Source organism: Platalea leucorodia (genome assembly GCF_965183815.1).
Source record: "Platalea leucorodia genome assembly, chromosome: 3".
NCBI lineage: Eukaryota > Metazoa > Chordata > Aves > Pelecaniformes > Threskiornithidae > Platalea > Platalea leucorodia.
Window position 1 is genome coordinate 39,600,107 of NC_138825.1, and position 23,049 is coordinate 39,623,155.

At 37.7% G+C, this 23,049-nt stretch overlaps 1 protein-coding gene across 7 annotated transcripts in view; it reads right to left on the reverse strand.

Moving 5' to 3' along the window:
* Window positions 1–7,184: 7,184 nt before the first annotated feature.
* SPAST (spastin) overlaps window positions 7,185–23,049 on the reverse strand; it is a 37,440-nt gene continuing 21,575 nt past the window's right edge. For all 7 annotated transcript variants that reach the window (XM_082307025.1, XM_082307024.1, XM_082307021.1 and 4 more), the window contains 10 exons: window positions 20,317–20,391; window positions 18,984–19,055; window positions 18,205–18,280; window positions 17,582–17,673; window positions 15,736–15,815; window positions 14,874–14,916; window positions 14,146–14,225; window positions 11,485–11,555; window positions 9,509–9,549; window positions 7,185–7,835 (listed from right to left, as the gene is read on the reverse strand). In XM_082307025.1, the coding sequence (XP_082163151.1) occupies window positions 7,713–7,835; window positions 9,509–9,549; window positions 11,485–11,555; window positions 14,146–14,225; window positions 14,874–14,916; window positions 15,736–15,815; window positions 17,582–17,673; window positions 18,205–18,280; window positions 18,984–19,055; window positions 20,317–20,391 (753 nt within the window). In that variant the 3' untranslated portion in view covers window positions 7,185–7,712. The remainder of the gene's footprint in view (window positions 7,836–9,508; window positions 9,550–11,484; window positions 11,556–14,145; window positions 14,226–14,873; window positions 14,917–15,735; window positions 15,816–17,581; window positions 17,674–18,204; window positions 18,281–18,983; window positions 19,056–20,316; window positions 20,392–23,049) is intronic.

The window sequence follows — 23,049 nt, forward strand, 5'->3', positions numbered from 1 at the left end:
ACCTTCTGTAACACTGTCCTGTCTTTGGTCTTTTAATGGTCTACTCGGTTGTCCAGTGACCATGGTTAAAGTGGTTAAAAGTGTTATTTGCATCTAATCTGTTCTGTGAAACACACCAGAAGACTTACCTGACTCTGCCTGGGAGTGACTGGACAGGTACTTGTATTCCATGAGACACATATTTAATGTCTCAGACCTGCTCATTCTAAGTTGTTGGCTGTAGCGGTGAATTTTTTTCCAGTGCGCAGAAGTAGTTTTGAGAACAATTAAAAAAAAAAAAACAAACCTCCTTTTGCAGTCTGTAAAATTTGCATGACAGGTAAGAGAATTCCAACTGCAATGTTGTGGTATGTAAACTCTCCACGGGCTGCAGCTGCTGCCTCCACTCAAATTTAACCAGGAAAGCAGAGGTCAGGTGAACCACACATTTTACCTGTGCATTAATAACATTTTACCTGTATGATACGCTCCACAAATACAAAGTTGTTTGGTTACTTCATTATTGACACATTATCAGGCTGTTTGATTATTTCATGTCTTAGTGTATTTCTTCCCAGAAGAGGAAAACAGTTAGTTATAAGAAATTGCACTTCTACAATTCACAGAAGAGAAATACTGCAACTAATAGTACAGCTGATTATTAGTATTCTGCATATAATAAAACTGCAAGGATGTCTTGCAACTGAGGCAAGTTTGAGGCCTTTCAGAAATTACTAAAATGAGATTTGAAAATAATAGAAGTTACAATATTAGAACATACTGTGCTTAGAATATATATTTGCAAAAAAAAGTGGAATCTTCAAAAGCATTTGGTAAAAACAACACACTTTGCTCATTCAGTTGGTTGTAGGCTTCTGAAATTCCAACCTTTTATTTTTAGCTACGCCACAGCACCAGTAAATCACTCACATGTGTTGAGAGATGGATTTTAGTTAAATTATCTCTTTCTGCCTTTACCACTACGTAATACTTTCTACATTATCATTACACACAGAATAAAAAAAAAATTACCTAGAGAAGGTTGCGTAACTCTTGTCTGTTCCGGAGCCATATGCACCCTTGTAGGAAACAGGCTGGATTTCACAAGTTTGCAGAGTATTTGGAAATTTGCAGAAAGATGGCTTGGGGGGGGGACACACAACCACAAAACTTTAAACTAATTTTTCTCACTTTTTCTGGCAGACTTGAAACATTAAAATACAGAAATAAACAGATTTCCTCTGAAATACGCCTGCATCTGACACTAGGCATGGAGCCTTGTCTCACACCATCTTGGCTAGAATGGGAAAAGATTTTAATTAGTCTAACATACTTCAGAGCAGGCTACGCTGCCAAGTCCATAATCTCTGTAGATTTCAACATAGCAAGTGCTGGGATATTGTTTTCAGGCTCTTGCTTTTTCACTAAATTTATCTGAGCATCTCCTCTACAAGAATAAAAGTCTATCTGAATATTGGTAACCTACACACAAAATTGCTAATTGAAATCATTTCAGTGGTTCAGAATCTACCTCCAAGTAGTAGCATTTCAGCCAAAGAGAGATGCTGGATAATTACCCCGCACAGACAACAACGGTATCTTTCTATCCCAAGGAATTAATGCTTGACAGAAGCTGTAATAGCTCTTATGCTTCAGTCCAAAACATTGGGGTTTTTTCCCCCCCGACTGCTGTATTGATTTTTATTTGGTTTGCTTGCTTTAACAGTGATAGATACAATGACGTGTTGAAGGCAGTGGTCATGGCTGCTTTTTGAGAGACCCCTAATGCTGCCATATATGTAACATTAAAATTACTCTAATCCAACTTTTTTTACATCTTATCTTCAGGATGTAACTGTAAGAACAGAAAGCCCCAGCAGTTGTTAGCAGTCCAGATGCAGCCTCAAGACAATGGCTAGAAAGAATTGCAAACAGTAAGGAGATGGGGATAAGTGAAGAATTTAGATTGTTACCTCAAAAATAATGGCACCTTTTCTTTTGCTGTGGGGAGAGTGCTGCTATTTTGATACCAAGTAAATTGGCTCCAAACAGCTATTTTCAGGACTTCACCATGACGACCAGAATTAGTTACGTGAAACCTCCTGGTTTTCACTGTGATTTAGCAAGACTAGGATAAGCACACACTTTCAGTTCAGCACATTTATTTAGGAAGTAGCACTTCTGTTTACATTAGTTTAAGAACTTGAGTTATGTCCTTTAGAAACTAAATGAGGTATTTACATACTTATTGTTCCATCATCTGGTATACAACACCTGATTTTTTTTTTTTTTTTAAACCATCAGCAATTTAATAGGCTTCGGGTTTAATGAAAAGGCTCTTAGTTTTGGACATTTTATCTGATAAACAGACAGGAAAACAGTGAGAACAGGACAAATGCAACATTTTATTGTGAAGCTAAAGCTATGTGACTGCTCATCATGCTTTTTTACATTGCTTATTAATAACGTGGTGTTTAACATTTCAGAAAACATTCTTAAAAGAACAACGAAACAAAAGTGCTTCACAACAACAAAATACAAGAATTAACCCCATCCCAGACTGGAGTCATCCAATATATTTAATGGGGGTGGGGTATAATGTTTTGTCTCCACCTTTGGTTTTTGTCACTTTAATCCAGGTTTCTGAAAAATACTGACTAGCCCGTCACATGCATAAAAATTTGAATCATGTGGCAAACACAGTTTCTGTATTTCCAGTCTCTTTGATAGGTGTGTGAGTATTAAAGTACTTTATTCCCCACTTCTAATGGTAAAAAAACCTGCAGATCCAAGAGGCTACACCCCCAGCATCTTAGAAGAATACACCTATATTAATGAACTACAAAGAACGTTGACCTTTTTCCTCAAAGCCACTTCTCTGAAACAGGATCTTAAGAAGCGCGTCTTATGAAAGCAAGGAAAGTCTTACAGGAAAACAAGGTTGATCACCACAGTTTCCAGACATCGTGCCAAGAATTTGCAAATCAAAAGCTCAAACTCTGAAGAACCCACAGTGTTTAGCCAATGTATTTAATCCACTGGAGGAGTGTATACCTTGCCAATTATTGCCAAACTCAGGAGGTAGTTATTGACAAAGTAAACAGTTTCCACTCTAAGACAGTTAACGATTTAGACGAGAAGCAGGAAAAACACAATACACATTTCCCCATACTTCAGAAGATTTTGTATTTGCAGGAAGTGGCAGTTTAACTTCCTCATCCTGTGGAATTATAGTTACAATATTTAAAAGAAAAAATTCTAAAAGAAAATAACTGATCCATTAGTCATCTCACCAATAGATCATCCTAAGCATGAAAATTCACGTAGGTGAGTAAAGCAACATCCTTCAACCCTAAACAGCAGTGAAAGAGAACCTAACAATGAAATCAGCAACTGCCTCTAATTAGCACAATAACTGAGATAACTAGTTGCATTCACTACCTGCTTGCTACTTTTCATTCCGTTTTTGATACTTGGTAGAAGTCCCCAACACTAAAAACATCACAGAAGCTTGAGACCGCCACAGACAATGAACGAAGATTTGTAACCTACAATAGCGCTTGCCACCTCCCAAAGCTGCCACATGCAGAAGCATCAGTAGAGCACTGGAGTAGCTAGATAAGAGTGTCTTGGGCATAACTATGCATCATCCATGTCTTGGGTGGGAAGGCACTGTAAGAATCTAGGGCGCAGTCTGACTGTATGTAGTTAAGGAAGCCCTAAGTAGAACACTGCTTTCCGTACCAGTTGCAGAACAGACGTCTCACTTAAATTTGCCAGCATATCTGACATCAGTACTCCCAGTGCAAAGTACTTAAATTTCACAAGATGGACCTGGCAGCAGTGCCAAGCAGTGCTAAAAACCGCTTGTTTAGAATAGAAAAAGTACTATTTATTCTACACCAGAACGTAAGGTTAATTGTCTGAGTAAGTTATATGTATAAAAACTGTCATTTTAAAAACATTTGAGAGAATCTAACAGTGAAATCAGCAATGGCCTCCAATTAGTGCAGTGACAACAAATTCCTTCTCAGTTCTAAACCTTCTCTAAAATGGAGATCCCATTCTTCTCGATTTTAAAGTGTTACTATCATATTATCTACATAAAGTAAGCTGCAGCACCACATTCAACAAAACTGTATTAGCAACTGACTTCCTGAAGTAGAGTCAGTAAGATGTCTCAGGGGCAGAATGCCTATTTCTAATACACTGAACTCTGTAAAGTCTAAGAAACTAACAGGACAGAGAGACTTCTATGTGCATAAACATCCTAGTTTAAGCCTTATCTTTAATATTCAGTGTTGTTTTTGTCTTAGCCGCAAGGAGAGAACCTGTATAGGTTTGGTGTACCCTACAGAAAAGTCAACATTAGTAAAGGGAACATCATAAAACATGAAAAATTTTCATTTTAAGTAGAAAGAGCATCACACAGCACTTGAGTTTTCCTCTTCTGTTACGCCACCAAAAGCAGCAACCCACTGCCTGAGAAGACATTGTTCTTCCAACACATATAAAGATAAAAGGTGTGTTTCCTGCTTAATAAAGAGGCAAAGATGCATTAAGAAGGTTGTTAAAAAAAAACCAGAGGGCTTAGTTTTTTTTTTTTTTCTTCCTCCAGTAACTGCTACACTTAAGTCAGTAAAACACACTTGCAGAGGGCCAAAGAAGCTGCTTCCTCATCATCTCAAAAAAGTGGGTCAAGTCACTCATTAGCAGTGGGCAGATTCAGGGGAAAAAAAGAAAAAGGCGGTTTAGAGAGCTAATGGAATGCCAATCTTCGCAAAGGTTAAAAGCATCCAAGCTGCTGTCCTGCTTATGCTATCCTAATTCAAGATACTGTATTAGAACATAATCTGATTTTATGATAAATACAGTTGCAAAGTTCTATATAAAATACCATAGATTTGGGAAATTCAGGGTTTTTGCTTTTTTTTCTTTTTTTTTGGGGGGTGGGGGTGGTGTTGGTTCCCCCCCACCCAGATCTGCTTTAATACACAGTTAATCCAATGCATAGATGACAATCACTGAGCTAGGACTTACTCAGTACGTGTAGAACAAGAAGCCAGAAGATGTGAGATAATGCCTTAAGGGAAACAGAATTATTCTTAAAAGACACCATTCAGAACATAGCGTATGAAATACATTTAAAGGAGATTTATGAACCAAACGGCACTTAATCATGGGTTAAAAATCCAGCTGCTGTGGGGCAAACTGATGTTGCGGAACAAAATTAAGTTCTTATTACTGTGTTCTAGAAGTAATTTATAGCGCTGTAGTTCATCCATTATGCAGAAAAGAATCAGGGCAGAATAGATAACCAAAAAGCAGTGGTACCAGTCACACAGGTTCTCTTGACCCGAAATGGTTGTACAAACAAGTGAAAGGGCTAGTCCCTCTTCTTTCTGCAGTAGCAGCTCAGACTTCTGACCCTTTATGCTGCATACTGGTGGTGTTTTAGCAGATGGGAACTTCTACCTCTACATTTCAAGTACCTATCACATGCCAATAGGTACGTTTTTAAAATAAATACCAGTATATTCCTCAAAATTAAGTGGAGGAAAACAGAGTTCAATAACAAATACTTAGGAACACTCAAAACCAGAAGCGCTACCCTCAAAGCTTTCATTTGCAAAGGGTCTCAAGGAAAGTTTACAAGCTTTATGAATAGGAAGACCAAGGGCCTTTCTTAGCTGTTTAGCTATTTGGCAGATGCTAATAAAACAGTAATATTCATGCTTAGTGCTATGAAGCCTATGACAAACACAGACCAAGTTAGCCAGGCATCTCCAACAACAGAGACGGCCTAACTGAAGGCAGAACTAAGGCAAAGCAAGCAAGACATGAGACTTAAGAAACTGAAATCTTTTAGCATTTCTCACTTCTCCAGGAAGGTCAATCAGGGGAACAGAAGTCACACGTTTCATTTACATCAGACACACATTTGAGAGAGTCATACCCTTAGAAGGCTAGAAGTGGTTTGGTTAGACTATTTCGAAAGGCATACTAGTGTAACACAATCTTCTCTTATTTAATTGCTTTTAATCTGAAGAACAGTGAAAAGCATCTCTGGTTCAAAAAAAACCAGAATCCCAAACATACTGCATCTGTGTGTCTCCAAAGTTTGACACAGTTTCTGCTATTTGGTACCCAATACTATGCAGTGAGCACAAAGTCCTCACTGAGTATTACTATACTTACACTGCATCTGTCAGCTAGGGTTTTTTTTTCCATATATTATTTATAGTCAACTTTCAGGTGAGTAGTCCCAGAGATATTTGACTTACTCCTACCAATAAAAAAATAAGTTAAATGAAAAATTAAGAACAAAATTTTCTGTTAAGACCAAAAGCAAACAAAGCTTATAATTCAATTTTGCTTAAAACAACTGTAAACAATATTCATTTTTGTAATATCACTAAGTTGGGAGACTCGTCTTAAAAAAACAACAAAAACCAAAACACCACAAACCTGCTCTAACAAGGAACTAGTGTTCTGCCTTGCAAACATCTGTGTTTAATCCACGTAGAATTTGTAAACAAGATGTCAGGCCTTTAGAAGTAAAGGCAAAGATGTTCTCCTTTATTACAGTATTTAAAGGCTATCACTTAAGTGGGGTTTTTTTATACCTTGTCATTTATATAATAAAAACAAGTATTTGTACAAAGATGCAGTTTGTTTTTAAAAAAGCAGATCAGTTGAGTGTTTCATACTTTAATATATAAACCAAAACATATGAAAGCTATAAAAACATTAATGTGTGCCATGTATTATACATGTAGCCTCATATTTGAATGCTTACATGTGTAGATTAAAAAAATTATCACAATGGAAATTTTACTTTCAATTATCATAAACAGATCAAAATACAGAGTAGAAACACATCATTTCTGAAACTTGACAATTAGCATCACTTACTCTCTCAAACATCAGCTGGGTTTCAAGTTTTACACCATAAGCGTAAGCTAACATTCTACCAATGGAAGCGTTACAAAATGCATTAAGAGAAAATACTGCCAGTAAATGAATGTCTTAGTCTTTTTTTTTTTATTTAGTAATTTATTTTTTTAAAAGACAGTTTGAATTGGTTTTATAGGGTTGGGGTTTTTTTGCTGTTCTGCTATCAAAGGTCTTCTTTGAAACTGTTCTGTGAACAATACAGTCACATTACAACTAAACAAAAAGACAAATAATAACAGACCAGCTGCTTTTTACATTTTAATAATCATAATTCCCCAATGCTGTTCTTCCTCTCTGCATAGGGAAATTATTTTATTTGGCACATTAAGGATAAAAAAAAGTCAAAAATTGAACCAAAGTTTACAAACCTCCAAGTTTAAGTTAGTAGTTATAAGGAAGAAAGCCAGACATCAATGTCATGGCAAAATTAAAAACAAAAAACCCACACACACAACATAGGGAAAAGGTTTTCCAATGATCAATATCATCAGAGCCTTCTAGCTGAAACAAAATACATATATTATTGTTCAAACCATAATCGGATTGCTAGGCATCTTATCTCAAGTTCTGTTGTGCTCTTACTTACAGACTGTAAATCCTCACTAAATGGCAAGGAGGCTTTGATGAACACATTTCACATTGTGTAATTTTTTCTTAATCTCAAGTTTTAATGCAGATACTTTAAGATCTGTAAAGTCCTGTAAACTCTGGCTGCTTTCCAGTAGTCTGTACCAATTGCTCCTCAGGCAGCACTTTGTTTCACTTCAAGTAGTGTTTCACACTGTGGTATCTCCAAAGTCCTTGTTCCAGCGAATATATGCTTCCAGGGTCTGAGGGCTCAAACTGCGCTTTATCTTCTTCAAAGACTCAGTGAAATCTGATAGCTTGATATTTCTCATCTAAACAAAAAGTGAAAGACATTGGGATCACAAGTGGTTTATGTACTTCAGCTTATTCAAGAAGTACTTCAGTATTCACTTTTAACAAAGCATGTTCTACAAGTGCTTCATCTTGATATAAGAAATAAATTTTTTACGGTGAGAGCAACCATTCACTGGAACAGCCTCCCCAGGGACGTGGTAGAGTCCCCATCGCAGGAGGTTTTCAAGATGCGACTGGGCAGGGTGCTAGATAATCTCATCTAGGTTCCCTTTCCCACGAAAGGCTGGACCAGATGATCTTTCAAGGTTCCTTCCAACCTGGGCTGTTCTATGATTCTATGACCCGATGCAAGAGTCTTGTAATTTAAGACCATCAGTATTTACCATTTTTAATAAACGAACATTTGGTAATCATAATATCTGCCTTGTTATTTAATAGCCCATGAGATTGTATTATTACTTCCTATTTCACTAGGTGGTGCAAGCTGGTGCATACAAGGGCACAGAACTGAGTAAAGAGTAAGACCTGGGATTTTTTTAACACGTTTATGGCATACCTCTGCACGCCGGGAGAGTTAGGCGCTGCAAGTTCCTGCCCTTACCACAACTGTGTTCAGACCATAGCACGCAGTCAGCCAAGTAATCCCAATTATCTACCCTCTCTGATTCAACACACGCCTTTCACTTGTTTGCTGAGGACATGATTATAAGCAGACATTTCCCATAGAGAGAAATGCCCAGACATGACGGGAGATAACCAAAGTGTGTGGAACAAGCAGTCTCATTATTAACGGAGCATTACCATTACAACTGGAGAAGATTCCCCATGTTTCTTTGGAACTAGTGTTTATAGGCTACTGGAGGTAAACTTGCATTCACAACAAATTATCACAGATGTTCTCATCTTCTTGCAGCAAATCCTTTCAGCTTATCACAGCCTTAGCCATGATCTCAGGCTAAACATAGAAAGCAATGGGAGAATTAAGTTTTGCTTTATTTTCCCCTACGTAACTGTGGTTTGCACACACATTTGAACAGCAACTTTTATACACAGGACCAACCTCTTCCTTTTCTTTTGGTGTTTACAGCTGCAATTTGTGGTGAGGAACTTAAACTATTTTTTTCTTTTGGCTTTATGATAGTCCATGTGAATTAATTTAAGTATTATACACAAACAAATCTGTTTTAAAATCCCTCAGAGGTTCTCCCTATGATGACTTGCTTTATGTAAAGACGCGGGGGTTGGGGTGAGGGTAGAAATAAAATCAATCATTTGACACAATACTTCTGGGAATGTTTTGGGGTAGTAACACTGCGAGAAAATAAAAGCCAGGCCTCTGACATCATCTGATAGGCAACAGACCAAGTTGCAGTTCAGCGCGAAGGAAAAGATAGGACAGTCAGCTGAAACTAAGAACAGCAGAGACTTACTGTCAGAAAGAGAGGTGCTGTTAAGCCTGATAACCAACAAACTACACAAAGAACCTCAGACATCTGAGGACAGATTTTTTTCTCAATCACTATTTGTAAAGAATTTTCTTCAATGAAGAAGTAATCAAAAAGGGCAATACCCCCAAAAAACTATGCTAGGTATTTTGTACGATACTATGTGTAAATAAAGGGACCTTAAAAGTTTCTGGTGAGCGTGCATTCTATTCAAAGGGGACAATACAACTGCTAGAACAGCATACCTCACTGGCAGACATGTTCTTCACCTGCTCTGGTTTTAATTCTGTAAAAATAAAGGAAGATCAGTGAGTTTCATAGGAAAACTTTCATCACTTCTGATAACTAAAGCATGTTAAAAGCACTTTTATTCTGAAAGAAACCCACAGCTAAAACTTACACCTCTCTCCCTCAGCATAATCTCCTGTACAGAAAGGTACATGGTGTTTTTACCTCCTTCTTCCCCACTTACCAGCTCCTCAACCAGGCTGTTCCCACACTGAATCACTGCAGATACAGTACAAAGGAGGAGGAAGTACGTCTGCTATCAAAAGTATGGGGAACAGCACACAGGCTTAACAGAGCTGCCTTCCCCCATATTAGTCCTGGTACCTACAACCCCCCTAACCCCTCAAACATGCACAATTTTCAGGAAACAGAAAGGTACTGTCAGCCAAGAATACAGAAATAAAACCAAGCAGGGTACACAGGAGTGCTCCTTGCTCCGTGCAGTACTGGTGGGATCTCATCATGCCTGTATCCTTCACCATTTTACATTTTCTTTTACTTGCAATACTGTTATGGTATCAACATATTGCAGCAAACTTTTTGCTCTGAGGGTGCAAGAAAAAGAATCTAGGCAGGATTAGCAAGGCTGACATTAAAAAACACTTTAAAAAATAAATTGTTTTATATGGAAGCCAGAGGCAGGTGGAGGAAACAGGTAGCACAACAGTTCATGGTGTCTCCTCAAAATGGACTTGCATGTGAAGTGATTTGTCAGCAAAGTAAAGCCTGCATACCTAAATGCATACATTATTAATTCAACCACTGTAAATAAATATATTCAAAGTCTTAGAAGACATGTGTCTCTTGTGAGAGCTATTTAATGCAATTCTGTTTCCCAGTTATTATGCAGGATTTTGGAAGATGTGCCTTACAATCTCAACAGCTGAAAGTAAGTGGGTAAAAAACCATTACTTTCCAGCAGCTGCTTTCAAAGAGATAGTGCACTGGCAAAACTGCATGCTATAGGATTTTTGACTCAATTAAAAAAATAATAAAACAAGCACACCCACAAAATATGCACAGACCTCTCCACCCCATAAATGATTTAAGAGAGTTGCAGCAACTTGTGTTTACACATAATAGGCTGATATTACAGAACACTTCTGCTCTGGCTGTCTTTAGTACCCTTCTGTCAGGTAGGACAATATATCTACAAACAGGAAACTAGCATCAAATCTTCACAGTCTTTTTTTTCCACAAAATTTTATGACTGATCTCCACTAAACAAAATCAGCCCCTTCAGATGTGGCTGCTGGACACATAAGAACTAGCTAGTGAAACAGAACAAAGGGGGGGTCTTGGAAAAAAGCATTCACTTTGCAATAAAATTGTGTTTTTTCAAAGTTGGAAATGTCAGGGGAAGAACAAATCTAGGTCAAACTCTACTTGAGTCACAACTGTCATCTGGATCACAATTCAACATCAAGAAGATCTAAAAATAAGAAAAGCTATGCCATTCAAACCACATCTAAAAAAACCCCACAAACACAAAATTGCTTCTGTTTTGGTATTTCCTTCCTTTAGACTTGAAAGAGATCTGTCCACTTTTATAAAGACCAATAGCAGTCTCTGACTAATTAAGTACTACTAAGTACTAATTAAATTACTAATTAAGTAATAATTTATATCCAACAGAACTGACACCAGCCTAGGAAAGATGCACTAGTTAAAAAACCCACAAATCTGTGAAAAAACACTTCACCCCGCTTTCCTCTTAAGACACAAAAATTGTCTGTTTCACATGGTGAGGTACTGAAGGGTTTGTGTAAGGTAAGTCTTATAAAGATGCTATTACGAGGAACAGACTAAAATCCAATCTAAAAAGCTTAATTTCAGAGGTTTAAGCATTATAAAGATGTAGGAAAATATAATATCTCTAATATCAAGGGCACTGAGTTTTTTCAAAACCTAAATAAAAAGCTATGCAGCTTACCTCGAATAGGGCCCAGTGCTGCATCCTTTGCTAATGCAGTTAAATCACTTCCAGAGTATCCATCTGTCATTCTTTGTCAAACGAAAAAGTGGGGGAAAGGAGGAAGAATAAAAAACAAACAAACAAAAACCAAAAAACAAACCTGCTTCAAACCATATGAACTTAATTGCAGATGATCAAAATGTTACTTAATCATAAAAGTATTATTTTGATATTGTTTTGCAAGTTTAATAAATCAGAAGTGCATTCAACATAAGTGATCTATATTTAAGTCTTTCCCAGATTAAATTTAAAGTACAGATATTCAACTCCCAAATAACTTTCTAGGACAAGCAAAAAGACAGCAACCAACTTGGATTTGTAGATGAAAACTAATCTCAAGCATGTTTACTATTTCTGTTACGAGAATGCCCTACCACTAATTCGTCATCATTTGTCATAGATTAATATAAAAACAAAAACTCAATTGTCCTGTACTCTTTCAACTCAATCAATACAATGAGAACCCAATACCGCACATTTATTAGGATGTGATCACACGACCGGTTTTCTGAAAAAAACTATGTGCACTTTTAGTTGACATCAGAGCCAGACAAAGGGCAAAAGCAGGCATTACTAAAAACCTAACAGTAGGGTTTGGTTTTGAAAATAAATGATAAGTTTTGCAGCACTCCCTTAAAGGAAAGCCACGGTAGCAGTTGACCAGTGAACTCCAGGGAGTACAAAATCCTACTAATTCGGAAGAGTAAACACAAATCTGAAAAGCAGCACCACTTTGCTTAGCAAGTTACAGTATAGACAGCATCATTTCTGGTAGAAGACATTTTTCAGTGTTGAAGGTTTAGTAACAGACAGACTATACTCTCCAAGTACGTGGCAAGCTTCTCAACTCTCCAAATTTACAGTCTGCATTTTAGCAGAGTACTGAAACGTCCCAGGCACCTGGAATGGCTGATGACCGAGAACCAGCTGAGGGATTTGAGATGGCTGCAACAGCCTGAGCCACAGCCTCAGTGGTTACCTGCAGAAGCTTGAACACTTTACACATTTAGCTTCAAGTAAGAATTATAATTCAGCTTGGAAGTGAAATACAGTGCACAGGTCCTTATTCAGAAAGAAACAGGTTCTATAAATGTGTCTTGCACACACTTCACATTGATTTGGGAAGTAATACAGTGTAAATGTGCAGGTATTCTATAAGTGAACTGAAAGGAAGATAAATTGTGTTATCTACTGGGGTCTGTCTGGTTTTTATTATAAGACTGGCAGATATACAGATCATCCAAATCCTCAGAACCACAAGGGGGGGGAAGAAACCAAGGACCCAATCTCTATGGGAGCTTTTCCAGAATTAGACTTAATTTCCAAGTTAACCAATTAAATACTTTGCAGATTAGAAGTCTCCTGCCAACATAAGTGAAAAGAAGTAGTAAGGGTTACCGAAAGAAAAATTTAAAAACAAAAAAGCCCCACCCAGCTCGTAGAGCAGTGGCTAGCTGCAGCAAAAAGAGCTTCATAGCTCAGTTTTCTGGAGATCATCAATTCTGTTATCATTTATAGAAAAAGTTGCAGAGGAGTGAAGGAACACAAAATCATGAAGGAGGTTAAATACCTATCTCTTCCGAAACAAAGAAAGATGGCAGATGGAGCAGGCATCTAAATCCTTTAAAAAAGTGTACTTAAGTTGCATTTGTAATTTGTTTCATAAATTTGCAGTTAGAATCCAAGACACTGTTTTTCTCCTCCATTTAGCTATTACTGTAGCCTAAATATGCCCTGAGAGAATTTATTCAGTTGTATTATAAACAAATTTCTGTAGTGTTACTAACACTAACAGGCTGACAAATGCTACATCCAAGACTGTACTCACCTCCTGTGTACTACCACAAACAGAAACAGAGTACATCCACTTGCATGTTTTTGATATCTCATGCTCAGTTTTCATTCTTTCCTGCTCTAGGTGCTCTACCTGCTTTTTAGTCTAACTTCCTTCACACTCATATTTAACTTCTGAGGGTGACAAACAGCAGTACTGTGTCAATCTTTGTGACGAAAAACATAAAACAACTTAGTTTCATAATAGGAAGGGCATTTAACCCCCATTTTCCCAATCAAATATGAAATTGAGAAGAATCTAAAATTATCCAGTGCTTTTTCTGCTATGTTGGTAATACCTTCAACAAACCTAGCAACGGGTGAGCTAAGAAAAGTTGCTTTTGATTAGAAATGCATGCCAAGTGCAAAACTGGTACTGCCTTTTTGCATCAGGGAGGAGAGCTGGACTGCTTGGGGCATGGGTGGAGGGAGAGAAGCATCCCCCTCCCTCCTCCTCAGAAAGAAAAGCACTGATGAGCATGTTTCAACAACAGAAACCCAGCCAGGTGGTGTAGGGAAAAAAACCAAGCATATATATATATATATATATATGTGAAACAAGCATATATGTGAACAAGCATATATATATATATATATATATGTGAAAGATTTTATATATGCTTATATGCAGCCCAACAGGAGACCATCTTCCCAAAACACAATTCATTCTCAGCAAGCATTGTCACTATCTGATGATTTCCATTAGTTACATTTTGAACTAATAAAACAGTCTGAACAAATGCAGTAGATGAGTATATTTATTTAGTATAGTTACAAAATACCTACCTAGCTAGTTGTGCCAACTCTTTTTGGGTCAATGGACTTCCTTGCTTGCTTAGAAGATTTTTTAGCAAAATCAATCTTGTCTGAAAAGAAGATACGTTTATCAGATGTAAAACTCATTTTCACGGTACACTTAAAATTCTGTTGCAACAACAAAACTACGCGTCTATCAGGTTAGCTGTTGTGCTCCACTATAGTGAAGAACTTGCCTATAGTGCTTTTGTTGTAGGCTGTACTCTATCACCTCTGCAGGGCAAGAGATAGGGATTTGGTAATAATGAGATCAAGGGTCAAACTACTTCAAGAAGAATACATTAGACTCCTCATCAAAAGCCCTAATCTGCTGTCGAGCTGAAAAACATTACTTTAAGAAAGCTACTTTCATCTTTTGCGATACACACTCTTCTCCAGCCAACCAAACATGCTCCTGCAAGCCCTACTTCAGACTTGTCCATGCCTGCCAGTATGTAAGCAACACCTCACTAGCCAAGAAATACTGAGTAGCTACTACCAGACTTGCTACTAACACGTGTAAAATAAATGCAAAAAACTTAAGGTAGTCGCCAGAATTAAAGCACAGTGTATATGGCCAAGCTAGGCCAGAAGTTAATTCACAAAATTGTAATCATTCACTACGGAAAGTTAAGAATAGCCTACAAAATATATTTTATACTCTTTTTTAAATAAAATTAATCTTAAAATGAAGAACATGCATGGAAAACAATACTTACTTCCTCATTTGGTAAAGACACATATACCCGTTTGGTGAATCGTCTATTAAAAAAAAAAAACACACATGTATACATGTGTAGACACACACTTTTATAACTTTTTAGCGCATACAGATCTAGCATTTGGTTTGGCAAGTGTCAAAATTTCACCTACATGATCAAATTCTAGGGAGTACCACAACATCAACAACCAACCAAACAATATGTACAAGCCACTGGTGTCACCTTACTCTTATTGGAAGTTATGAGACTCCTCCCGGAGAGGAAACACTCTAAAGGCAGAAATACCACTGACTACCAGCAACAAAAGGAAGCATCTCTTCACTGTACACAAAAAGTCTTTGGAATCATTAAAAATGTGTTTTACTTGTTCAGACAGTGCTGACATGCCTATTTTCCTCAGTCAAGAATGAAAAGAGGAGAAGCTATGAGAACTTGTAGCAAAAAAGTCCTAAGGCAAATCTACAGCAAGATCTGTAGTTGCATGGGACATCAGAAGTCCAATATTCACAGAGAAGAAATACTGGATTTCACTGGTCAAATTTCTTCCTTCATCCTGCCATTAAGATCCAAATTAATAAAAAAGCAATATATAAGATGCAAGAGGGTTATAAAATGCTGACTTGGTCTCAACAGGTACTGCTGATGTAGACAATTCCAAGGCCATCATGCTCATGCAGATGTATCCCAAAAGAGAAGAGGATAGGCACCTCTTTGAGAGGTTAAATAATTTAACCTTGCTGAACGGCTTTTGCTACTTATTCCGAAACTTAAAACAAGCAAGACGCTAAGTAGCAAAACTTGCTCTTCATAATGAACATCATATTATTGCATTCAAACAAATGAAGAGACATTTTGATACCTGAGAACAGCATCATCAAGCTCCTGTGGCCTGTTTGTTGCTCCCATCACAAGTATCCTGTCCTCTCCAGAAGACTGCACCTATATAATGTAGGAAGGCAAGACAGCTTTCGGTTTATATCAAATAGTACTACAACAAAAACAGTTAAAGACTTGCCATGTATTCAGCACACTGATGGGATCTTACTGTATGTTTTTTTTTTTTCCCCGTGCAGTTAGCTTTAAAAGATTCTTTAGGTAAATGTAAAGTGAAACTAGGAAAAGTAAAAAGAAAAAAAAAAGAGAAGGAGTGTAAACACAGGACACTCTACCCAAGTTATGTTCCTTGAAAGGAGTCTGGCAAGAGCACAAATGTTGCTGTGGAATTGCATGTTACAATGCTGGAGAAAACTGAGACTACAAAAAGCACCCAGAAGTTTAGTCATCCAGAGATAATTACGTTTAAAAAGCTAGAGACTTTCTGCTGTTGTGGGTTTTAACACCAAATGTTGTTTTGAAGCCTACAGAGAAAGAGAGAATCACTTTAGACTAAGGTACAGCCAGAACCACTACATCAGATCAGAGATTCATCTAATAGGGGTCTTGCAAGAAGCCAGTAATCAAAATGAGAAGCTATTCAATAGTACACAGACACAGTAATTTTCTCCCCAAATCACTCAATTTCAAGACTTGATTTTATACCCAAGAATATGGAGACTTACAGCTTCCAGACTTCAGAGAAAACACTTGGGTATCAGATACGTGTTATTATTCACCTAGTGTCCAGTCCTTCATAGACCTAAGTTCACTGCTGCCTTACTGAGTCCAAAAAGTTCCACAAAAATATTGTATGATCAAAGTTTGCTAACTTACTAATTATGTTTCATTTTCCCCTTTTCATTTTTAGAGAAAAACTGTGCGTGTATAATAATTTCTGCATGTTGCATTATTTGTCCTGATTCGTGCCACTTTGGAGAAGTTTTTCCTGATCTCATTGTCACACTGTATAGCCATCTCCTCCTCCTGTACCTCATTTACTATTGCTTCATCACTGTAGCAATATTGCACTGTGCTAGTGGAATATAAATTAAGATTGTTCAATAGAAAAAATGGTGCTGTGTGACAGAAAAATATTCTGATATTCATTTGTTCCCCCTCCCAACTATGAAACCCGGTTCCTTTTCCTGGGTATTAAACACCTGCTATTAAATATATTCTTACTGTATCCTGTCATCTCTAGGTCACGATGCTAAGAAAAAAAATTTATAGCTCAACAAAAAGCATACTAACACAGAAATTAAACCTTCTGATGTGTCAGAGCTGTGTATACCCGTGATCTGAACTAGTCTGCCTGAAATCCTCATCCCTCAAGTCTCACCTTACCCCTTGACAGTGCATGCTTTTGTGACACATATCCCTTAAAAAACAAAAAGACACTATTTAATCTTCTTTTACTTTGCCAGAATGAAGAGATATGCTTCACCAAAACATGCAATTACAAAGATTCAACTCTGCCTAACCCTCAAGTGCCCCTCTTGCCCTGTAATAACATTTGTTCTCACAACTCCTTTATTATTGCCATTCGTTATCCTTCCTTCTCTGTCCATAGTCTTTCAACCCATTATTTCAGCTCATCTCCAGATTACTACCTTTCACCCCAGACTGACTTTTCCAGAATACTATAGTAAGCAGGTGAAAAATTAACAGCAATAGAAAAAATCTATTTGCCAACCAAGGTGTGGGGGGAGGGAGACAGAGCTAAGCCGCAGCAGCCAAATCCTCTTTGTGCTTCATCTGTAGCTTGTACTGGCACCCACTACATTAGCCGATTCAGCTAAATCAAACAATACCCAAGACTAAATACTTACACCATCAAATTCTATTAAAAATTCTGTTTTTAGACGCCTACTAGCATCATGTTCACCTTCTCGTCTTTCACACAAAAGGCTATCAACTTCATCTAAAAAACAAAGAAATACATCTTAATTAAGCATACAGCATCAAAGTCTTCATATTTGCCTAAGTGCTTTTGCTAATATAGGGCTCCAGTAAGAGAGATCAGATCTTTATTCCTTAGGAGACACACACATCTTAGTAAAGTTTAAAATCTCGTATGATGTGTTGTCCTTTGAATGTGTAACACCAAGCACAGATGAGAGGAAAAAAAAAAAATCCTGCTGATAATAAACTGCAACTCAGGACAAGCAAAACCCATTTTCATGTTTGAAGTTTAATACATAAATGGACTTACTCTGCAAAGGTAGTACAGCGTTTGTGTTTTTGAGGGCATTTCTTCCCACTATTAACTCCAATTAAACATAACAGTAATCTAACATGCTCTATACGGAACTACTGATTAGCCAGCAGGTCATATCCAAGACACTTGCTCTGCACTGCAGGATTACCCAAAGAAGTTCACCCGATTATTCCAATTTAATAAGTCAAAATATTTAAGAAAGTACACAAAAGTCAACAACGTTTAAGGTCTTACCAATAAAAATTATAGAAGGCTGAAGTTCTCTGGCTACCGCAAATAGAGCACGCACCAGTTTCTCCCCTTCACCAACCTAAAACAACAATAAACTGTTTTTGGAGGGGGTTTAGAAAGTGTTTATCACAAGAGAGCTAACATAAGGACCTACAGAAAATCTCACTGATAACCAACCACACTTGGTCCATTCACACACACTCAGATTATCACTAGTTCAATATTACATAGGACAGTATTGTTTATGTCTTAAAAGAAACATTACGACTTCATTTATGATCACAATTGAGTTGTTGAGAGATTTTGGTGCTTAAATTATCAGAGTGAAAGGGAGCTGGGACCCACTTAATTTACTTTTTAAAGAAGAAAAAACCCACAACCACTCATCAGGCTGCCCAGGGAAGTGGTAGTCTCCATCCCTGGAGGAATTTAAAAGGAGGGTGGATGTGGTGCTTGAGGACATGGTTTAGTGGGGGACTTGGCAGTGACAGGTTAACGGTTGGACTCGATGATCTTAAGGGTCTTTTCCAACCTTAATGATTCTATGATTCTATGATCTATAAGACAGACAGCTGGGGTCATCTTGAACTGCAAAATCCTTGGACATTGAGGTATCACAAGCACAAATCAAATTTTTTCACTTTGCAAGTCACTTTTTAAAAACTTTATGTTCACTCTAGGCTAACAGTTCACCAAGGACTCATCAGAAGTCTCTGGCCTTCTTAAGCCCCAATTACAGCACGTGTGTTTTCAGATCAATATAATTTACAGCTGCTACTTACGTATTTTGAAGTTAAGCTCGCTGCACTTATATTAAAGAAAGTAGCATTTGATTCTGCAGCAACTGCTTTGGCCTAGGGGAGGGGGGGGAAAAAAAAAAAAAAACAAACTTTTTAAAACATCACATTGAAGATACCTCTCTGCTTCTGTAGCTAGCACTCACATCCTGATTGACAATTTTGAAAACCCCTATTCCTTCAAAGGGTACACCTTGTAGATGCTACAGAAAACTTCTATACGGGCAACTTACAAATAAGAACGGATAAGCAGTCGAACCACTAGAGGAATTTTCAGGGTCCCTTAGACTTCTCTAATCACATCACCTCCATAGCCAACTACAACTTGCTTACTGAAGAACACAAGTCTCCAGCCCTTTTTAAGGTATCCTAAGTAGACATCTGAAAGAGTTTTAACTAATTTAGGGTGGTAATTTAGGGCAGCAGTTGGATCAAATCACATTAAAAATTATGGGTTTTTTTCTCCTTACCCTATGTATACAAAAACTGTTTTCAGAAGAACGCTAGGAAAAAGAATCAGTTCAGCCAGAACGCTCATACAGAGTACCCTCTTCTTTAACAGTTTCACCATATTCAAGAAATTATGATTCCCTGGTTATACAGTTTAATTTTAGTGATTAGAGATTATGTTCCAGTACATAAAACACAACAGATGAACCCAAGCGAGCTGCTCAGCATTCACACTCCTGCACTTCAGAGCTGATCCAGCTTCAGCATCAGTAAAGGAAGCGTGCAGCTGCAGCCACACCATGTGATGCAGGATGATGCGCCCAGCTCAGCTGCATCAGGGCACGCGATGCTCCCTGGCTGATGCACAGCCATTTCACTCCAGTTCCCCGAATCTAGCACATCAGGCTGAGAAAACAAGCAGCAGCCAGACAGTTTTACAGCACTTACGCTCTTTGCATAGCAGCGTGGAAGTGAGACAACCCCCTTTCTTGCTACTGTGCTCCTTCCCCATTTCCAAAATGCATTTCTAGTATGTTTTAGTGGAGAGCAGACCATTTGTGATTAGTCACTGCTGTACACAAACAATCAACCATGTTACTTTACTCTCTCTAAAAATGAAATTTGGACTTTCTGGTTTAAGTTTCAAAATACTACTTGTGATATTGAAAAGAATTAAATAGATAAGAGTTTAGCAATTCCCTCCCCCATAAAATCCAGTTAAAAACAATTTCGCATTTTTTTATTAAATTGACACCATAACACATATTCAGGAAGAATATAGAGTTTATGACTACAACACCCAAACTGAAAGCCTCTCATCATGGTTACATTTTAATACACCAACCCATGCATGAAGTAATTTTCTCACCAACATTGTCTTCCCATTTCCTGGTGGGCCAAACAGCAGTAAACCACGTGCAGGAGCTCTAAGTCCTGTAAATAACTGAAAAGTACATCATCATAAGTTACCTTCAATGACTTAAAGAAAATCTTGATTTACCTTTGTAAGAAAACGGTTTAAGATCGAGGAACGGTTCACTGGCTAGCAGTGGTAGCAACAGCGGCAGCGCTACAACAGTACAGGTTTTTAGAGAGCTACATTCTATTACTAACTTGACCTAATGCACGTCACTCGTTTCCCACACAACAGTTAAATTATGTCATGATCATTCTGTGCATAGAGGCACTGTGAAAGGCGTACAAAAGGCAGTAACACATTCCACAAGACAGGCCAGCCTAACAAGTTTAAAGCACCAATTGCATTTAAAAAGGGGGGAAATACAGGTGTGTAGCAAGAGAGTTAAAGCAATGTTCCTAACTCCATATGGAAGTTCCATAACTCCATATGGAAGAACCCCTTCATCTTTCTCTTTTTTTTATTAAATGAAACTTGAGAAGACAAGCTTTGACCGAAGCTATTTAAAATATTACTTAACAACCACATACTTTCTCTAAATGCTACTGATCATAATCTCCTCCCTCTCACTTCACATTGGATTCAACTTCCCTACATTATAAAATTGCACCCATCATATGTAGCATCACAGCAAGCAATTCTACAAATTCTCGTAGAGTACATCTCTTTTAGTTATTCCAGTAGCCTGTTTTCCCCAGCGCTTTGTCTTTACCACTTTCCTCAAGAGTTTCGGATTTCCTTTTTTGGTCTCACACTCACCCCTCCATTCCAGCTTCCAATAATTCCAAACAACCAACCAAAGGGAATAGTAGGGAGTCTTTTATACATATACACCATGTCTAAACACCACTGTCAGCAGGCAATTCTTTTCAGAATACCCATGATAACAAACGGCTCCATTACCAGTGTAGTGTTTGTAAGATGACCGACCAACATGCATTTTCTCTATTATTTCATCATTGACAGCATTTGGTTTGTGCTTGACTTTGACCACTAAAAAGGTATCCAGCATGATCCTATTCACTAACACATACCACCTATGTTACAAATGCATTGCAGCGTGTTAACCTGGATAACTACATTCCTCAAGCGTTTCTGCCTTCCATACTGCACACCACGATGTGCATCCCCTGCCTGACTCCTTTTGTTTGCAATCGTTCTTTGGGAGTTCCACCATTTTCTGATAGTCCAGACCAAATCTACTACTGTCCCTCACCTTGATCATCACCTACACAGTTCAGCTGCAACTGCCATTTATCACTGAGACACACTAAGCTTTTAAAGTTTTGTTAACAGAGTAATCATACTAAATACAGTCTGAACTAATTGCTAGAATTTTATTAGCATCTTACTCCTGAAACGGTTGCAGCCAGTGTTTTCTGTTTGTTCACCTCAACTCTTGCTCTCCTACAAAAATACCATTAATTGGCTTGTTTAAATATGAATTTGAGCTCAAAACTCATTAAGGTTAAAACTGAAGTAGTATTTAATTTACTAAATATTCCCCTATAATTGCCACATCTACCATGTTAATTTACAAGGAATAAAACCAACCTCTTCTCTTCCAAGGAACGTTTAAAAATTTGCAGGATTCTCTGTCCTTGTTATATCTCAACCTACACCAAGGTCAGGCCCATTGCTAGCTACAGTAGTACAAAGAAGACCTTACTGAAAATATCAGCTGTTCTTGGAGAAGAGTCATAACTATTCCCAGCCTCACATCTCAAAGTCCTTCCCACCCAGCTCATTGTATTAGTGTTACTGAACAACAAACTTGACATACTAAAGCACTGTAATAACAGAGACAGCACAATGACATTTTCCTTCTGTATAAGAATACCAGAGCACTCATATTTGATGCCATAGCTTTGTTTTCCTCAGGGCTAGTATTCCTATGATGCTATGCCAGGTTTAGGGTTTCTTCCCCACAATGCTTCAAAACCAGAAACTGCATTAAAGGAAAGAGAAAGACCACAGAGCAACTCCAGTCACCCATCAATGTGACAAGAGACCCACAAGCAAACAAACAGCAATTTTGCTTGAATAATCAACACTGCAGTAAATCATTGCATGCAAATTCTGCAAGACCCCAGGAACTTTTAGCAAGTCCAGCTTTAGAAAATGACCAATTTAATTTTTTTAAAAAGTGGCTCAGAAAATTCCAGTAGTATATAGACCAGACCTGAATCTAGGCAGTCACAGTAGCTGAGGTACCAGCTACCACAAATAAAATAAAAGTCTAAATGACCAATTTCCACTCAGGCAAGTAAAGAGGAAATCTGCCCTCAAATGTTATACACCTCAGTGTACTTGCTTGTTCACTACTACACTTCTTTGCATCCTCTCCTGCTGTGACTAGACTTCAGAATGTCTAACCAACATCCACACAGAGAACATGACCACAACACCAATTTAATATTTTTCAAATCACATAGTATCATGACTTAATTCACCTATACAAGTCTCATTTGTTTCACTCTTCCCGTTATGGGCATTGTCCTTTACATGTCCGTACAGGGTTGGTCACACAGCTATAGCCATCTGAACAGTCAGCCTCACAAATTCTCAGGACTTTTTTTTTGTTATTTTTTTTAGAGGTTTATGGTTTGCTGAGGGGTTTTCTGTTTTGTTTTGGGCTTTTTTTTTTTTTAAGCTATTGCCTCAGTCACTTTCTCCAACATCGAC